Source organism: Strongylocentrotus purpuratus, unplaced genomic scaffold (assembly GCF_000002235.5).
Source record: "Strongylocentrotus purpuratus isolate Spur 01 unplaced genomic scaffold, Spur_5.0 spur5_scaffold_11, whole genome shotgun sequence".
NCBI lineage: Eukaryota > Metazoa > Echinodermata > Echinoidea > Camarodonta > Strongylocentrotidae > Strongylocentrotus > Strongylocentrotus purpuratus.
In genome coordinates, this window is record NW_022145596.1 from 28101430 (window position 1) to 28118531 (window position 17102).

At 37.6% G+C, this 17102-nt stretch overlaps 1 protein-coding gene across 6 annotated transcripts in view; it reads left to right on the forward strand.

The window, feature by feature from the left end:
- The window catches only part of LOC589164 (E3 ubiquitin-protein ligase SH3RF1), a 34511-nt gene extending 17641 nt beyond the window's left edge, over positions 1-16870 (forward strand). Inside the window, exons 3-12 of one of the 6 annotated variants that reach the window (XM_011672778.2) lie at positions 1812-1873; positions 2700-2913; positions 4608-4703; positions 5465-5547; positions 5918-6311; positions 7010-7128; positions 7702-7869; positions 9227-10478; positions 12719-13029; positions 13522-16870. In XM_011672778.2, the coding sequence (XP_011671080.1) occupies positions 1812-1873; positions 2700-2913; positions 4608-4703; positions 5465-5547; positions 5918-6311; positions 7010-7128; positions 7702-7869; positions 9227-10478; positions 12719-13029; positions 13522-13690 (2868 nt within the window). In that variant the 3' untranslated portion in view covers positions 13691-16870. The remainder of the gene's footprint in view (positions 1-1811; positions 1874-2699; positions 2914-4607; positions 4704-5464; positions 5548-5917; positions 6312-7009; positions 7129-7701; positions 7870-9226; positions 10479-12718; positions 13030-13521) is intronic. The other 5 variants (XM_030981084.1, XM_030981085.1, XM_011672779.2 and 2 more) reach the window with 5 other exon arrangements.
- The last annotated feature ends 232 nt before the right edge of the window (positions 16871-17102 follow it).

Consider the following 17102-nt stretch of genomic DNA (forward strand, 5'->3'; position numbering starts at 1 on the left):
TTTTTCATAATCAGCGGCAATTATCGACTTAAAAGGTCACATCATTATGCTCATTTTAATACACAGTTCCAAAAATATTTGATAAATTTCTGACGGTGTTTCGAAAACCACACTGCAGAGGTGGGTTTTTCATCATGTTTTACATGTAGTTGCCTAGCAACTTCTGACAAATTACCGGAAATTGAGAAAAATTTAATGCAGCTACATGTACATGTACTGTGAATTGGAGGGCTGCCAAAACATTCTAATCTGTCCATGATGCAAACTAATGTTGATTTTTTAATTTTCTATCCCTTTAATAATGATGGTTATTGTATTTCCATTTTGATGATAGACAAATATTTGTATTTTTGTATTGCTGTAGATTTTGGTACAGGTTGTTCGCTTGCAGAATAAGTAGTTGACCAATACTTCGTGCACAAGATCATACAAATCTAAGATTTACATGTACTTATTTTGTTGTTTGTTTGGTGTTTTTTTTAAAAGGTTTCTATGAACCCGGAAGCGAGATATTCAAATACCATAATTACATGTATATCAGTACAGGGCATACCGGTATTACAGGATTGCTGGAAGCTCTTTTACAATAGAAAGGAGAGAGGGAGAGAGAGAGAGAGAGCAAGCGAAAGAGAAAGAAAGAGAGAGAGAGAGAGAGAGAGATGGAGACAGAGTGACAGACAGTGACAGATTAAACAAAAATAGATAGAGACAGACTGATAGAGATTACAGGAAGAGACAGACACATACATTGAGGCAATAAAACAGAGTGAGACAGAGGGAGATAGAAACAAAAGAGCAAAGAGAGAGGGGGAGAGAGACAAATACTTTTTTTTGAAAGGGAAAGAGAACAAGAGAGAAAGACAGACTGAGGTCACTGCAGGTGCAGATTTGGCCATGCTTGAAATGCTTCTGTCAAAACAGCATTATGGTTCACAATCAAGTGTAAACTCTAAAAAATTACAGTAGAATGGGTGTATAAAGTCAAGTACAGGTGATGGTCAAAATATGACCGGTTCTACAAGTAAACACAATTATGTACAGGGTAGCTGGTATAATGATAGCAATATCAACTTATAATGCACACAATCATTGATATATTATTATATTGTGTGAATGTGAATTCTGTGTATTTCTCTCAATTTAGCAGTGAATGTTGAACAGAATATTTACACTAACACAGATACTATAGTTAATTGGGATACCAAACAAAAATGGTGTCCTTAATATGACATTTATATGTACATACTACCGGGTATGTCAATTGAACTCTATAATTCTCTTCTCAGTACTGCATTTGTATCCTAGATTTCTTTATTGCACATAACATCTACTTGACTTCAACTCCTCTCCTCCTCCCCCTCCTCCTCCCCCTCCTTCTCCCCCTCCTTCTCCCCCTCTCCTCCTCCCCCTCTCCTGCTCCCCCTCTCCTGCTCCCCCTCCTCCCCCTCCTCCCCCTCCTCCCCTCCTCTCCCTCCTCCCCTCCTCCCCTCCTCTCCCTCCTCCCCTCCTCTCCTTCTCAACCCTTATTGATCAAGCAGCTGATGTGCATTTGAAATGAAAGTATGCAGATCATGCAACCTACTTCATATCTATGTTCATGAGATCACAGGCATTGTTTCACAAAACTATCATAGGTATAAGTCTGCTGACACCCCATTCAAGTTTGATACATGTATTTCAACAGGATGTTGTACTTATGGCAGTTTTGTGAGACACTGCCTGGTGATTTCCAAAGAACTGACTGGCAGAAAAGAATGATATTTGATGTATTTCTTTGTTTTCTTCTATTTTACCTTTTTTTCCCCATTCAGATTCCTGGTCCTAATCAACCATGTGCTAAAACCCTGTACAACTACGATGGGCAGGAATCTGGGTAGGTTCAAATCTAGTTTGGATGAAATGGCAGAACTTACTGATTGTCGTGTGCTGTAATTTATCTTTCAATCTACTCCATCTACATGTATATTGTCAAAGACGCTATCCGATGCAAAAACAACTTTATATAAGTGGAAAATACAATATAATACATAGAATACAAATATAAAGGAATAACAAACATTTTCCCTTTCAGTATTGCACAAAAGCAAATTAAAACCTCATTTTCTGCACCCCTCCAAATTCCGGGTCAACAGGGGTCAAATTTGCCGAAGTTACAGTGACAGTGGACCTTATCGGCTCATCTATATAGCAGAGGCAATGAGCCGTGCTTGATTATTGCAAAGTCATTGTGAATTTGCGTATTCCACTTAAGATGATGTCATCAAGTCGATAGCAAGTTTTTAGGTAGACAACTTCAGATTTTCAAAGCTTAAGAATGTTAGTTTCCATAGAGCTGTTACTCCTCTGACAGACACTAAAATGGCATATAATTGATAGTATTTTAATCTATCAAGAAACAAATATGGATCTGCTAATTAACTTTTCTCTGCTAAAAAGAAGAAAGAAATAGAACAGATTTGGCTAGTCAATCTACACTATACATTGTAACAATCATTTTTATTACACTTTTCAAGACTACAGTGTATATTAAACTTTTGAAACTTATGAAACTTTTCAAAACAAAAGTTTTTTAACCTTCCAAAAAAATTCAAGACTAATCTTTGTATGTAATAATTTCATATGGATATTTAGAATGCTTATTATGAAGTTTGAGATTATTCATCCTTCATATATTTTCTTTTCTATTTTGGCCTCCCCAGCGATTTGTCTTTCAATAAAGGTGCTATCGTACTCCTTCTCAAGAGGATCGATGATAACTGGTATCACGGTGAACTAGACGGTAGCCGCGGCTTCTTTCCCGCAAGCTACGTTGAGGTGTTAACGCCTCTCCCGCCCGATCCGCCACAGTGTAAAGCCCTCTATGACTTTGATGTGAACGAACAGGAGGAGAAGGACTGTTTGACCTTCAATAAGGTTTGTTATATGTGGCAATGTATGCATTTTATGTATCAACTATAAAGTGTTTTGTTTTAATATTATTTCAAAGGGCAAACATTGAATGTACAATAACGTGTTTGAACATCTGGTTGTTTTTGTACCATTCCAATTTATTTTTAGAATAGAGGCGACATGATGGAACTCCAATCAGATCCAGTTTATTTTGTGTAAATATGCTGAAATTGAGAATCAAAACATGTCACTCAATCCAGAATATATTTACGTACATAAACTGTGTTGACAAAAGATTATTGAAAGGCAAGAAGGCAATGTAAACAAACGTGGGAATGTTTGTGAGGCGTCTTCTGCCACTCCCTTCTAGACAATTGAAAAGCTAAAATGAAATTTTGTTTTTCCGCTACCTTTTTCTGTGAACCTACATGTACACAGTCATACATGTACAGGGTAGGCCTACTGTGAGAAAAATATAGTTATATTTGACTTTGATAGAATTCATGTATCTTTGTGCAATGGAATAAATGCGTGTTTTAGGAGCACTTGAATAATATACACTTAACAACTAAATTATTCATACCAATACCAAGTTTTGTCATTCTTTCAGTACAGTATGTGAAAAGTTGATTTGTCCCCAGTTGCGTTTCTTGAGAATGTGACATATTACAGCTAATACATCTAAAAGTATTCAATAAAGCCCTAATTCAACAGTCCACCTTTCATTCTTGATTTATAGAAGAAAAAAAATGTTTTCAAGGGGTATGAATAATTTAGTTTTAACTGTACAGCATGCTTGACATACCTACACAAAATGAAGGGTATGCAAAAAATGTTCAGTACCAGTTTGTATATTAACTTTGATCTAGTAAAAATACAAAATTTGTTGATGAAGTAAAAATACAGACCTAAAAAAGTACAAATTTACATGGGTGTATCATGTTTGCAAATTTACAGGTATGCAAAGCTCTTCTAGTTGTTAACATGTCTATGTCAACACCAATTTGTGATTATGATTCAGATTTTTAATACATTCAGTATAATAGACAGAGAGAGAAAACAATAGAGAAGCATTACATTGATCAGGTTTCCACAATTCTCGTTTCAAATTTCTGCTATTTCATTTGTGTCCGTTTCCAAGTACCTCGTATCATACTGTACACTTAAATATGCATTATATGTTTGTGCAAAAATGGTAATGAGTTTCATTCAATCATACTTGTGTCTGTTCATCCGTTTATTGATTGAAGCTCAAGCATGTACATTGTATAGAGATGTCTACCTTGCACATTCATTAACATATGAATGCATATCTACATGTACCTACCCCCCCCCCTTTCTCCCTCCTCCTCTCTCTCTCTCTCTCTTTATCTCTATATCTTTCTCCCTCTCCCCTCTCTCTCTCTCTCTTTCCCTCACCCCCCCCCCTCTCTCTCTCTCTCTCTCTCTCTCTTTTCCTCACCCTCTCTCTCTCTTTTCCTCACCCTCTCTCTCTCTTTCCCTCACCCTCTCTCTCTCTTTCTCTCTCTCTTTCCCTCACCCCCCTCTCTCTCTATCTCTCTTTCCCTCACCCTCTCTCTCTTTCTCTCTCTCTTTCCCTCACCCCCCCCCCTCTCTCTCTCTCTCTCTCTCTCTCTCTCTCTCTTTCCCTCACCCTCTCTCTCTTTCTCTCTCTGAATTCATGTACCCATCTTTACTTCTATGTCTCTTCTATACAGGATGAAGTGCTGATGGTGATAAGAAGAGTGGATGATAATTGGATAGAGGGGCAGAGAGGTGATAAGATTGGAATATTCCCCATCTCATTTGTGGAGGTAAGACGATGAAATATACATTTAATAGCCATTTAGTTTGTCATGTGAGAGAAAAAGTAATCTCAAAATCAAAAAGTCGTTCTTTTGACTATGTGAGTTCCTTATAATATGTTGCATAAAATCTGGTACACATATTGATCGTTATAAGAAGAGAGTAAATCCTACTGATTCCATAGACAGATTGGAACATGCAAGTCCAAAAAGCTCTTCTCCCTTATAGCCCTCAATGATTGGCAGTGAGATTACACATGTTTGCCAAGAGTGTCAAACAACTGTAGATATTGCCTTGAGTTCACTGCCATGCTGTCCTACATTATGCTCTGTTCATTTCTACAAAAAAGTTATAATTGCTTTTCTCCATTAAATTCTATGCATGAGAAAGTCACACTATTACTCCACAAAAAACAAAATGTTCTATCTATGTGTTTCAGATTCTGCTGTGAATTGTGATTCTAAGCAAGTCATTAAAAAGGGATTTCTCCTTATTAAGCCAAGTAGGCAAGTTTTCATAATATAATCATATTTAATGCTTTTAAATCTTTGTCTTTCATCTGTTATGAATAATGTTATTATAGTGTTCAGAATGTGAATTGCATGTACATAGCATGTTGTTAGGTAGGACAAGCGGTAATGACTGTTTTTTTAGCGTTTTTAGCGTGGCACTTAAAATAGAATTATGCATTAAATTTGATTACATTACAAGCATTACATTACAAAAATGTTCTATTCAATGCTAAATCTCTATTTTCCTTTTTTTATAGTTGAACGATACAGCCAAGGGTCTGGTGGTTGTGAATGAAGGAGCTACAGGAGGAGATGGATCAGGTCATGAGTCTGGTTCCAGGTGAGATGACAGATAGTGTTATTTTTCTACATGGTGTAACATATAAAGTTGGATGTTATCACAAACAAATAGATAGAAAGTGGAACTTCTGTGTATCTTACTTTTGTACATATACTCTTTTAAACACATAAAATAGTAGAGTGTGGTTAAACTCAAGTGAAAAATGGAAAAGGAGAGAGAGTAATGGCAGGGGCTTCTTCTGCCTGTGAAATAATAGACAGGACTGAGGCAACTTGCCCTTGAAACTCTTGAAAAAAAGCCTTTGTAAATCCACTTTCTATCATTGCTATATAATGAATGATAAATATCATGGAAGAGAATGCTTTCTGATGTGCAGATGTGTCAATAATTCCCCTCTCATTTTATCCAGTAGCAAGAACAAATCATCGAACAAGCGTCATTCTTTCACTTCCATGCTTGGTGTCCAACTGCGCTCCAAGGACTCCCAAGATCGAGGGAGTGGCGGCACCAGTGGTGGTGGGGGGAGTGGAGGAGGTAATGGTACCAGTCCTAATAACCGTCACTCCATGGAGATCTCATCTCCTGTCCTCCTGAGGTCTAGTAATCCCACCGCTGCCACCCTTATAGAGGCTAAGGCAGCAGCAGCAGTAGCAGCAGCGGTAGCAACAGGTGGCCCTTCACCCGCATCATCTCCATCCCCATCATCATCTCCGCTTCCCGTTGCCACGGCATCAGGGAGCAGCACTCAGACTGCTTCTGGAGGAAGCAGAAAGAAGCCAGCTCCACTTACGCTGATCAATCAGGTTTTGATATTTTATCTGTTTTAAAGTTTACTTCCTTCAAAAAATGAATTTTAAAAAAATGTTAAAGAGATGAAGAAAAAAAAGAGGTGAAACTAATCGTAAAGACTTTGAGACAGATATACTCCTTTTCACAAAAGGATACAATAGTTTACAAAATCATTTCTGATTTACTCCACAGATGAATACCAACAATTCTTTTCAGAACTACACTCTTCATTTTTCACTCTTCAACTATTGAGATCTGCTCACAACCTTCTTAATCTCGATCACTCCGTCTTTCTCTTCCCGCTCCGCTCTCTCCATTTCACTTCATTTTTGGTGTTGACAACACCAAAAACAAAAAACAAAAATAGTTTTGTGTTAGTGTTTTAATAATCATTCCATTATCATCTCTTCCTGTCTTTCCCTTATACTTCATCCTCAATTCCTCTATTAAAACACCCCATAAGCGGGCTCTTTTGACGAAAAAATATATCAACAGCTTTCTCAGTATGGCTACCACCTGGTGCTACTAAAAGCATTAAATGTGTGAATACTGACTCACCATGGAAACCTACAAAAAACATCTTGTATACATTGACATCAAAACAAATTTGTAAATAAAGATTTCTACCGGTCAATAAATGCAGCAAGTGCTGAAAATTCTGGAGTGCTTGTGATTTGAAGTTTGTTGTACTTGCTTTCTTCTCCCAATGAAGCCTGCTGCTGGTGGACTACCACCCAACTCTCCTACCATGTTTGCATCAGGTGGACCAGCCACGCCCACTCATCTTGCAGCCCAGGATCCACCATCCTCTCCTAAACCAAAAGTGGAAGTGTAAGTTTTGAATTTACTTGTTTATATTTCTTTGTACAGCTGTATTTTGATTTGAAATTTCTTATATCCTAAAAACCTTGGTGCTTTTCTCACTATTCACCATGACAGGAAGCATGTTCTGTGATATTTGTTTGTTTTTCTTTGACCTGTTCTGACTTTCAAGAAGAAAGATTAATTTCTTCGTCCAAAAATGGTAGCTACAAGACCATTTCTTGAACCAGAGAGGAGTTGAGAACTTTCTGTACATGTACTGAAATTTGAATTGTACATTAAGGAATAAAATAATAGCAGTTTTACTATGTGGGTACATGTAGGTCTTGGTTTACTCCTCAGTTTTAGATGCATTTGAATGTGTTGCATAGTTGATGATTTTATTATTGATTTTTCTATATGTGTATACCGTTCAATGAAATATGTTCTGATTTTTTTCAATGATTGGACATCTTTTCTTGCATTAAAAAAATATCTGATTAGGAATGATAGTTATCAAAGGTATGTAGACATGTTTATCTACAAATTGTGCTACCTATTCTTGTTTTTAAAAGCTGTTTGAAACTGAAATCTTTATTACAGGTATGTAGCCATGTTCAACTACAAGCCCCTGAACCCTGATGAGATTGAGTTGCGGAAAGGCGAGTGTTACACGGTGACAGAAAAATGCAAGGATGGGTGGTTTAAGGGTTTATCCGTTTCAAGCGGCCAGATCGGTGTTTTTCCTGGCAACTACATGCAAGTGTACAGGTAAGATTAATTCAGGTCATGTTTGATATTTTTATGCCTCCGTTACGAAGTAGCCGGAGGCATTATGTTTTCGGGTTGTCCGTCCGTCCGTCTGTCCATCCGTACGTACGTACGTACGTCCTGTTCTCGTGATTGCGTTATCTGAAGAACCGATTGATGGATTCCTACCAAACTTTGGTCATGTTTGTATCTTGCAGAGCCGATGAACTGATTAGATTTTGGGGTCACAAGGTCAAAGGTCAAAGGTTACAGGGCTCATTATGTATGCAAAAACAGCTCGTGATCGCGATATCTGAAGAACCGATTGATGGATTCCTGCAAAACTTAGGTCATGTATGTATCTTGCAGAGCCGATGAAGTGATCAGATTTTGGGGGTCACGAGGTCAAAGGTCAAAGGTCACAGGGCTCATTATGTATGCAAAAACAGCTCGTGATCGCATTATCTGAAGAACCGATTGATGGATTCCTGCAAAACTTACGTCATGTATGTATCTTGCAGAGCCGATGAACTGATCAGATTTTGGGGTCACGAGGTCAAAGGTCAAAGGTCACAGGGCTCATTATGTATGCAAAAACAGCTCGTGATCGCATTCTCATTAGAACTGACAGATGGATTACTATTTAACTCAGGACTTCTTGCAGAGCCAATGAACTGAGTAGATTTTAGGGTCATGAGGTCAAAGATCAAAGGGTCATATATGTATATGAGAAATTGCTTGTAATCACGATATTCTGAGAACCTGTTAATGAATTTGAAAAATTTCTTCTGTTTTGGTTTGTAAAATTGCTCTATGATGGAGGCATCATTTTCGACTGCTCGCAGTCGAAGTTCCATCTAGTTAAGGGATTACTTTCATGTCCCATTGTGGGGGAGGGAAAGTGTAAGGTTTGGAAAATCAATGATGTACCTGATCATGCATTCTCAAAGTGTCTTATGTTGGTTTATGCGATTAACAAAATAATTAATTTTGTTTAATATCAGTAGTGTCAAATGATTGAAACAAATAACTGAAATTCATCTACTTATAATTCACATGTCAAGATCTGAAGTTGGGCATTCCAAGAATCTAGAAGGCATTTTTTTTTAATGACTGATTACAATCCATGTATTTCACTCATGATGTCGCATTTCAGGATTCAGTTTATTTTGTTATATTCAGGATATCACATTCAAAAGTTTAGAATAAAAGTTATTTAGGTATGGAAGAGGCTCAATATTTTCCTTAATTGTAAACTGATTAGAAGTCAACTAGTAGTAAATGTATTAATATGCACAGTTGTGTATTTTATTTTTGCTGTAATGTGAACTTGTTTGAAATTCAGAATTCCTTACTTATTGAATCTCTTTCTTTGTAGGCATGATAGACAAGAGAAGCAGAAGAAGGCTGCTGCATCATCATCAGCCTCTTCATCATCAACTTCATCATCATCGACCTTTGCCAGCTCATCTCTCTCCACACCATCATCAGCGTCAGCCCCGCGATCAGCCACAGCATCATCTCATACAACAGCACCCAACTCTGGAGTTGCCGGACAAAGTGCTAGCTCCGGGGCAGGAGAGAAGAAAGCGCATCACCATGATGGACAAAAGACTGTAGCACAGCTGCAGGGTGAACGGGCAGCACTGAGGATGCATTATCAGGGTGCAACTCAAGGGGCTGTTAGTAGGCCTATCCAGGCTCCTCCTCAGACAAGACTGAATGAAAGACACCCTCAAGGTAGCCCACCCACCGTGGGTGTGGAGACAGCTAGGCAGGGCGGGGTAGTAGGATCTCCTGCTATGGCAGGCAGCTGGCCAGGGAATGCCCCGCCCACTGGGGCCAGTGTAGGAAACAGGCAGGTTCACACTGCAGTTCAAACTACAAACGCTAATGCGCAGACTGTGCGTCCTAGGACAGTCAATCCCACCGCTGCCACCAGCACGTCTTACCCCAATGCATCTCAACCAGGTTCACCACCGGTCTCACACGGAATCAGAACTCATGGAGGAGTTCCTCCTGGTGCCACCGGGCTTGCAGATACCAGCAATGTACAGCCTGGTGTCCCTGTCAGACAAGCATGTAGCCAGATGGTGTTCCCTCACCAGGTAGTCAGGCAGTTCAGTCACCCTAGTGACCTCACTTTGAATGTTGCACCTGCTAAAACCAAACGTGTTCCTGTTCCTTCTTCCGCCCAAACGGGTGGGCCCATGCTCGCCATCAGGCATCCTGTCGATAAGCCCCGGCGGTTTAGCGAGAGCGACCAACTCTCGTCAGCCAGACCTACCTCAAGTAGCAGTAGTAGTAGTAGTACTAGTAGACAGGCTGCTGCTGCTAATCGTAACAATCTTGCACCAATAAACACCACCACCAGCACCTTTACCTCCTCTAAGTCTGGTTTGCATGCACATCCTCCACCAATCTCACCACTGCACGCTGGCACCTTTCTTTTCTCCAAGCATGTAGGTCTCTTGTCTGGTGACGGTGTGGGGCAGGCACAGGTAGGGGCCAATAGCGGGTGTAGAACTCCTCCACCGACACTCAACACCAGTCCACCTCAGGTCAGGGGTCATCGTAGGCGCAGTGGTAGTATGCCATCGCAATTCACCCTAGCTCACAAAGCAGATAAGGTAGAGTCCTGGCTCATGACATTCTTTGGTAGTGAATCAAGGGGGTACAGCATTCCTTCAGCGGATGTTACCACTGCTAAGATATAACAAGGTTTTTTTTCCATCCCAAAGTTTAAAGTGATTAAGGAACCCACTTCAGTGTAGGTTTAAGATTCTTGACATGATAGTTCTTGAAGTTAATGGATATAAAAGGAAGGAAAATTTAATTGCAAAACTTTTATATCTCTTGAAATGTAGTCTTCTCAAGAAGATGTGACATTAAAAATATAAAAAAGTAATGTTCAAAGAAAACAATAATGTAAAATATGGTCTATTATTCTCCAAAACTAATGTTTTATTATTGAAATATGCTCAAATGCATAGATTGACAATTTGAATTATACTCTTATCAAATGGGAAAGACATGTAAAGCACATATTTGTTTGCATAGCCTTGAATTTCTTGCTCAGTATAAGAATTTCAATCTAAGACCTAAGATGCTTGACAGTGGTAGCCACCCTATGGTAGGAATTTCCAATTAAATGGGGGATGGTGAGGCGAATGGAAAAATGCAGCAAACTGCAATTAAATGCTTTAAAACCATAATCCAGTTATCTGTATCATGCCTTTCTTAGAAATTAAAAACAAAAAAAAGCCACTAATATGCAATTGAAGATGCCATGTTGTATTATAGCGATTCACTAATCCAAGAAAAATAAGAATGGCATTGCTTGCCTATTCTGTGAAAAATGGGGTTTTCTATTTGCTTTGTGTAGAACCAAAAACATGGATGAAATCAAAATACTAGTAGGAAATGATAATCAAAATCTATAGGGTCACACCACAACCATGTACACATGTAAATTATGAAAACATTTCCTTTGCTAGCTGGAAAATTTGAAACATTTGAGAAGACTTGGGCTGTTAATACTCAGCAAAAAAAATTATTAAAATGTCATACTCTACCAGCTGCCTACTCATCCTGCGTCATTACATTCTTGGGGTTTTCATGAAACATCTGTTTTATTTTTTATTTTTGTCTCCTCTTCATGTTATCATCTGGGATAGCACTTCATTTGTTTTGATCACATTTGCAGGAATGTATATGTACATTTCATTTACTGTAGAAGCACACCATTCATTGCCCACTATTTAAAAAACAAATCAAATGGGGACACATTATGGAAACAATAGAAATATTGCATAATTTGTTCATTTTATTTATTTACATGTTTATTTATTCATTTATTAATTATTTTTTGATGTGCATAAGATTAGGTTTTTGAATTATAAAACTTCCTGGGTGGCTTTTTTTTAATGTTCTGCTATACTAGTTTGATACCTCTTTGACTTTTATGTTTGATTTTCCAATTCCCTTTGTGTGGCAGCTATGTCGAGCACTCACAAACTTGTATTCTCTAATTGTTTGCTGTGGCATTTTTTATATATATATAAAAAAAAAAATTTGCAAACATAATCTGTGTGATGTGTTACTGTCAGTTGATTTGTTCCATCTATTATTTTGCATATAGTGTGCATGTTATTTCTTGTATTTTGTGTTGTCTGAAGTTTACTTTATGCTCTTTAAGTATGAAGTGATCATTAGGTAATATAACCACACAAACCAAATCTGTGTAATAAATGATTTCAATATTGTAATGTTAGATCAAACATGTAGAAACTTTACACACCGCAGCTTAGAGGCTGCTAGATTTATCAATGTAATCTATAAACTTTCATCTTGCTACCTATTGCATTGATCTTACATATTATTAGTCAACAAGTCAAATAGGACCCTAGCCGTTTGAGTTGTTGAAAAACGCTATAACATTGTTTTGTCTCCATTGATAACTTTAAAGAATGACATTGCCTTCTGAGAGCAGAAATTATTCAAGAATTCCCCTTTTGTATTTATATTTCAACCTTTGCTTGCGGCCTCTGTGAAATATAACATTATTCTGGAAATTGTGAATTTGCTGTTTCGTATACTTTGTTACACTTAAAGCTGGAGCATGCAATATTTGTATAATAACAAACACCATAATAAGATTTGTAAGCTGCTAAATCCACTTAAAATCAAATGCTCAAGGTGCACTAATGCAAAAGATGAAATCACATAAAAGCACTAACAGAAAAAACTATATTAGTAGGATAGATAATTATAGACTAAAACAAAAATAGGAATCAGCATCCTTCTAGCCTTCAGTCCATACTTCGTACTTAAAAAAAATATTAATGATTTAATTCATCTTTCTCTACAGAAGGAGAAGAAGGAGAGGAAAAGCAAGAAGCCTTCCAACAAGCATGTTACATCCAACGAAGCTCCAGAGTTAGGAGGCACTCGAACCACCAGCCCTTCGCGCTCCGCCATCCGAACAACCACCTCCGCTACCCAGTCACCTAACTCCTCCAAGTCATCCTCCCCGGAGAATCAGCAGGGGGAGGCTCCAGCGGCAGAGACTCCTGCAGGAGCTGTGACAGGGGGAGGGGAAGGAGCCAGGGGCGGGACTGAGACAGGTGCTGCTGCTGCGGAACAAACCCCACCGAAAACAACTCCATTGCTGCGTGAAAGGTAAGCTCCAATGTGCAGACTGATTGTTCAAACAGGCAGAAAGTAATTTTAGACTTATTTGAATGTGTAGGAAATTGTAATACACTTGCCGACATTTACTTACTTACAAAAACACATGTCAATAACTTTACACTATATTGACTTGGTTAAATCAAAAAAACAAATGTGTAATTTTCTTCAAAGGAGTCATTCACTTTTAGTAAAAGACAACAAATTTTGTGTAATGTTCATGGGATTGTTTCATACAATACTCATTTATTTACCATTTCCTCATAAAATACTAGGTTATGTTTCTGAAAGCAATGAATGCGGTAAACATGTTATTTTTGTAATCATCAGACCAAGAAAATTTCTTATAATACTATGACAAGCTAGATTTGCTTGGAATAGATATTTGTATCGCTAGCATATAAAATGGTCTCTTAAAGATTTATTGTATACAGGCATAACATTTTATCTGTTACTATGCAATATATGTTCTCTTGTCTGCAGATATCGTGTGATTGTCCCATACCCACCGACGACAGACGCTGAGCTTGAGCTCAAGATTGGAGACTCTGTCTTTGTTCACAAGAAGCGAGATGACGGCTGGTTCAAAGGAACATTGCTCCGAACGGGCAAAACGGGACTCTTTCCTGGTAGTTTCGCTGAACCCTACTAAGCCTCGACCCTGATGCATACTTTTTTTACTGTGCAGATGACACTTTCTGTGGAGTCTTGATGTGATTTGATGCCTGTATGAACAAGTGTCATGGAATTTGTGAAACCTTTCAGATAATGTGCATGCCGATATTTGAATGCTGAACTGAATATTCTGTGAGGAAGGAACATGTAATATAATTCAATTCTCTGCTTGGTTGACAGTTGTTAAGTAATGCAGTGATGGTAAAAACAGATTTCCTTCTTTTTCAGAACTCTGGTTCTACCCATGTTAATTAATCTCAAAATAAAATTATTAAATAATTGGGAATTGAGAAGATGAGAACAAAAATGCAAGAGGGGGGGGGGGGGGCGTTGGGGATCTGTCGGTTGAACATAACTTTCAAGGTTATTTGAAGAATGATAATCATCTTGGTTGTGTTTTACCCCCTTCAAGATTCGCCAACAGAATCATTTATCGAATGGACCTTAACCAACACTGTGTTTTACCTCTGTAGGTAGTCCAGCTTGCATGGCGTCCGAGTGTCATACACTGGTTTGTGACAGGTTTCTCAATAATGATGACAACCTCTGTTGGAAACATTAATTTATACTGTAATAATAAGAGACATACACTCTAATTCACATAAATCAATGTTTGTAAAAACCGAAAATTATTTTGATAGCAGAAAATCTCAGTTCTGCCCCATTATTGCATATATCAATAGTAGGGTGGATTCACAATTGATAGTGCCCCCACAGGCAAGCCGCGACAGCCCAATTTTTCAGTTCGCAATCAGTGCAGTACAGCCAAAAAAAATTCCCTGGATCTCCTAGGGTATATAATATTGTCACAGCTGATATTTTTGTCAACTATTTCCCATAATGCATCGAGTGAAATTGACTAAATTTTGGTATCTCTAGATGGCGCTGTAGATTGTGAATCCACCATATTTTATATAATAAAGTGTGGAGATAAGTTTTGTGAAGGGGAAACTTCACAATTTAAATGGTACAGAATTAATTCAATTTTATTTCTTTGGATACTAAAGTGAGTTGTTGATTGATGATATGCAAAAGATTGTGCCTGATAGTAGTAGACCAAAGATCATGGGTTTAGATGAAAGTGAACGTCATTTAGCTATGTAAGTACACACACTGCATGCAAGCTAAAGCAAAACATATATTAAAGACTTGTCACAACTATTAATATATTGCTATTTCAGAAGATGACAATTGTGAGCTCGAAAAGGATCTTTTTTTCTCAACATAATGCAGGAATGGGCAGTAGAGCATAAGTACAAAGCAGACATTTTATGGAAATATGAAAAGTATACTATTTAAATGTTTGATGTTGTTGATTGTTTTACTTGACTGATAAGAAAGCGTGTTTATGCTTGTATTAGTAAGCTATCAGGGGACAGACGACTTTAAGTCCTCTCAAAGGGACTTGTGATGAGAATTGATGCTCTACCAAAGGGCATAAGCATATTGACTTGGTTTTGAACCCAGGATCTCCAGGTTATGAGACCACTGCTTTACAACTGAGCCATGGCAAATCTAACAGAAACTGAAGAGAATGACAGAGAATAGTTAGCTCTTGGGATGAAATTGATATATAAGGACAGTTTGAGCAACAGGAAGGTTTGGGTAACAATGGCCCAATAATTCAACAGCAGGCAAAACATATATCAGTTATAGAAAATGAAGGCACATAAGTGATGTCATCAAAGCTTATCTTGCTCTAAATAGCTGATGTAGTATTGTGTTAATATGGTAGCATGTCAGTAATACCTTATGCAATGCTACAGTAGCTAAATGTTCTGTGAAACCTTTCTTCCCAGTATGCATGAAGATTTGTCTACAAGTCTCCATGTAGGCTTGGTACATTTCACATCTGAAAGCCCTTAAATGATTAAGCAATTTATGAGGTAAAACAAAGCAAACTTTAAAAAGTATATGATTGTTTAATTTACTTTACCCCACAGGTAAATAATCATGTCATGATGTCAAATTTGTTTAAAAAACCATGGTTTATGATGTTAAACGTGCATGACTTTAAGTATAATATACATCTCTGTGTAACTTGACTGCATACTAATTATGATTACTTGGTAGGCAGTAAATATAGGGCTTGTTAAATATAGACCTTGCCACTCAAAATCAGAACTTAAATGAGAAGTTGTTATAATGCTTGTGCTTTCTTATTCCAATCATTGTTTTGAATTATATTATTTACGATAAGTACAGATTACTGTACGGTTCCATGTCATTTGTTCCTAGGGGCAGTATTCTGAAAACCTTTAAACTGTGTCAAAACTATGTCAGATTACAAAGACCTCTGTATTATGCTAAAAAATTAGAGCTGCATTACACGGCTAAATCATTTTGATAAGTGAAATTAGTTGCATTTTAGCAGCATGAGCAATCGTGTAAAGATGCATCTCCACAAAAATCTGTTGGATACGTTTGTGAACTTTGTGTAGTTCAGAGATCAATGTGTTGATTTCTTATTTTGTCTGTTTGGCGCCAGAAGGCCAGTAGCTCATATAATTTTATCACACAGAGATAAAGCCCTTTAGGCTCCAAACAGACAGTATACAATGTTATTATGGTTTTCAGATTACTATCTCAAAATTGCTTTTCACAGAAGACTTGCATAATATACTCCAATGTTCAATTTCTGTTCAATTTTTTATATATTTATGGTTATCACTGATACCAAAGAATCATTATTTAACCAGTGATATGTTTGTCATCTGTACCATGTCTCTAGCATTCAAGTATGGTCTGTACTTTTGAATAAGACTTCACATCATTACATTGAATTAATTCAGAAGTATTTGCATGAATGCTACCCTCCTAACTCTGTCAATGTAACAGTAATATTTTTTCGATGCCAACGAATGCTGTATAAGTATGAAGTTATTGTTGTCCATTAGTATACCAATTAAGGAGGCTATATAGTATATGGTGTTAGAGCAGTGTCATGATCGCACCACCTCAGTTTTATTTCGAAGAGGCACCAATATGATCAAACTGGAGGATCGGTATTCACATATAGGTATTAACTTTAATTCGGTTTGAACCCAGTGGGTGCTTCATAAATAAATGGACTAAGTTACAGTAAACCAGCTTTTACCTAGCCGCATTCGTGACTAGATGTAATTAATGAAAGTAGTTTGTTTAAAAAAGAGAATTCCAGAAATTTGTTCATGCAAGAAGAATAAGTCACAGGTCTATAATCCAGCTCAATGTTTGATTCAAACTCTCACTCAAAACCAAAGTCAAGTTCTAAGTTTATAGGTTGAAATCCAGATTTGGGCTGGTGTGAGACCATTTAGTGTCTCTTATAATATGTATACCGGTTAGCAAAGAGATCACTGCTTTGGTGACTTTTCAAACACTTCCCAACACTTTAATATGCAGACAGC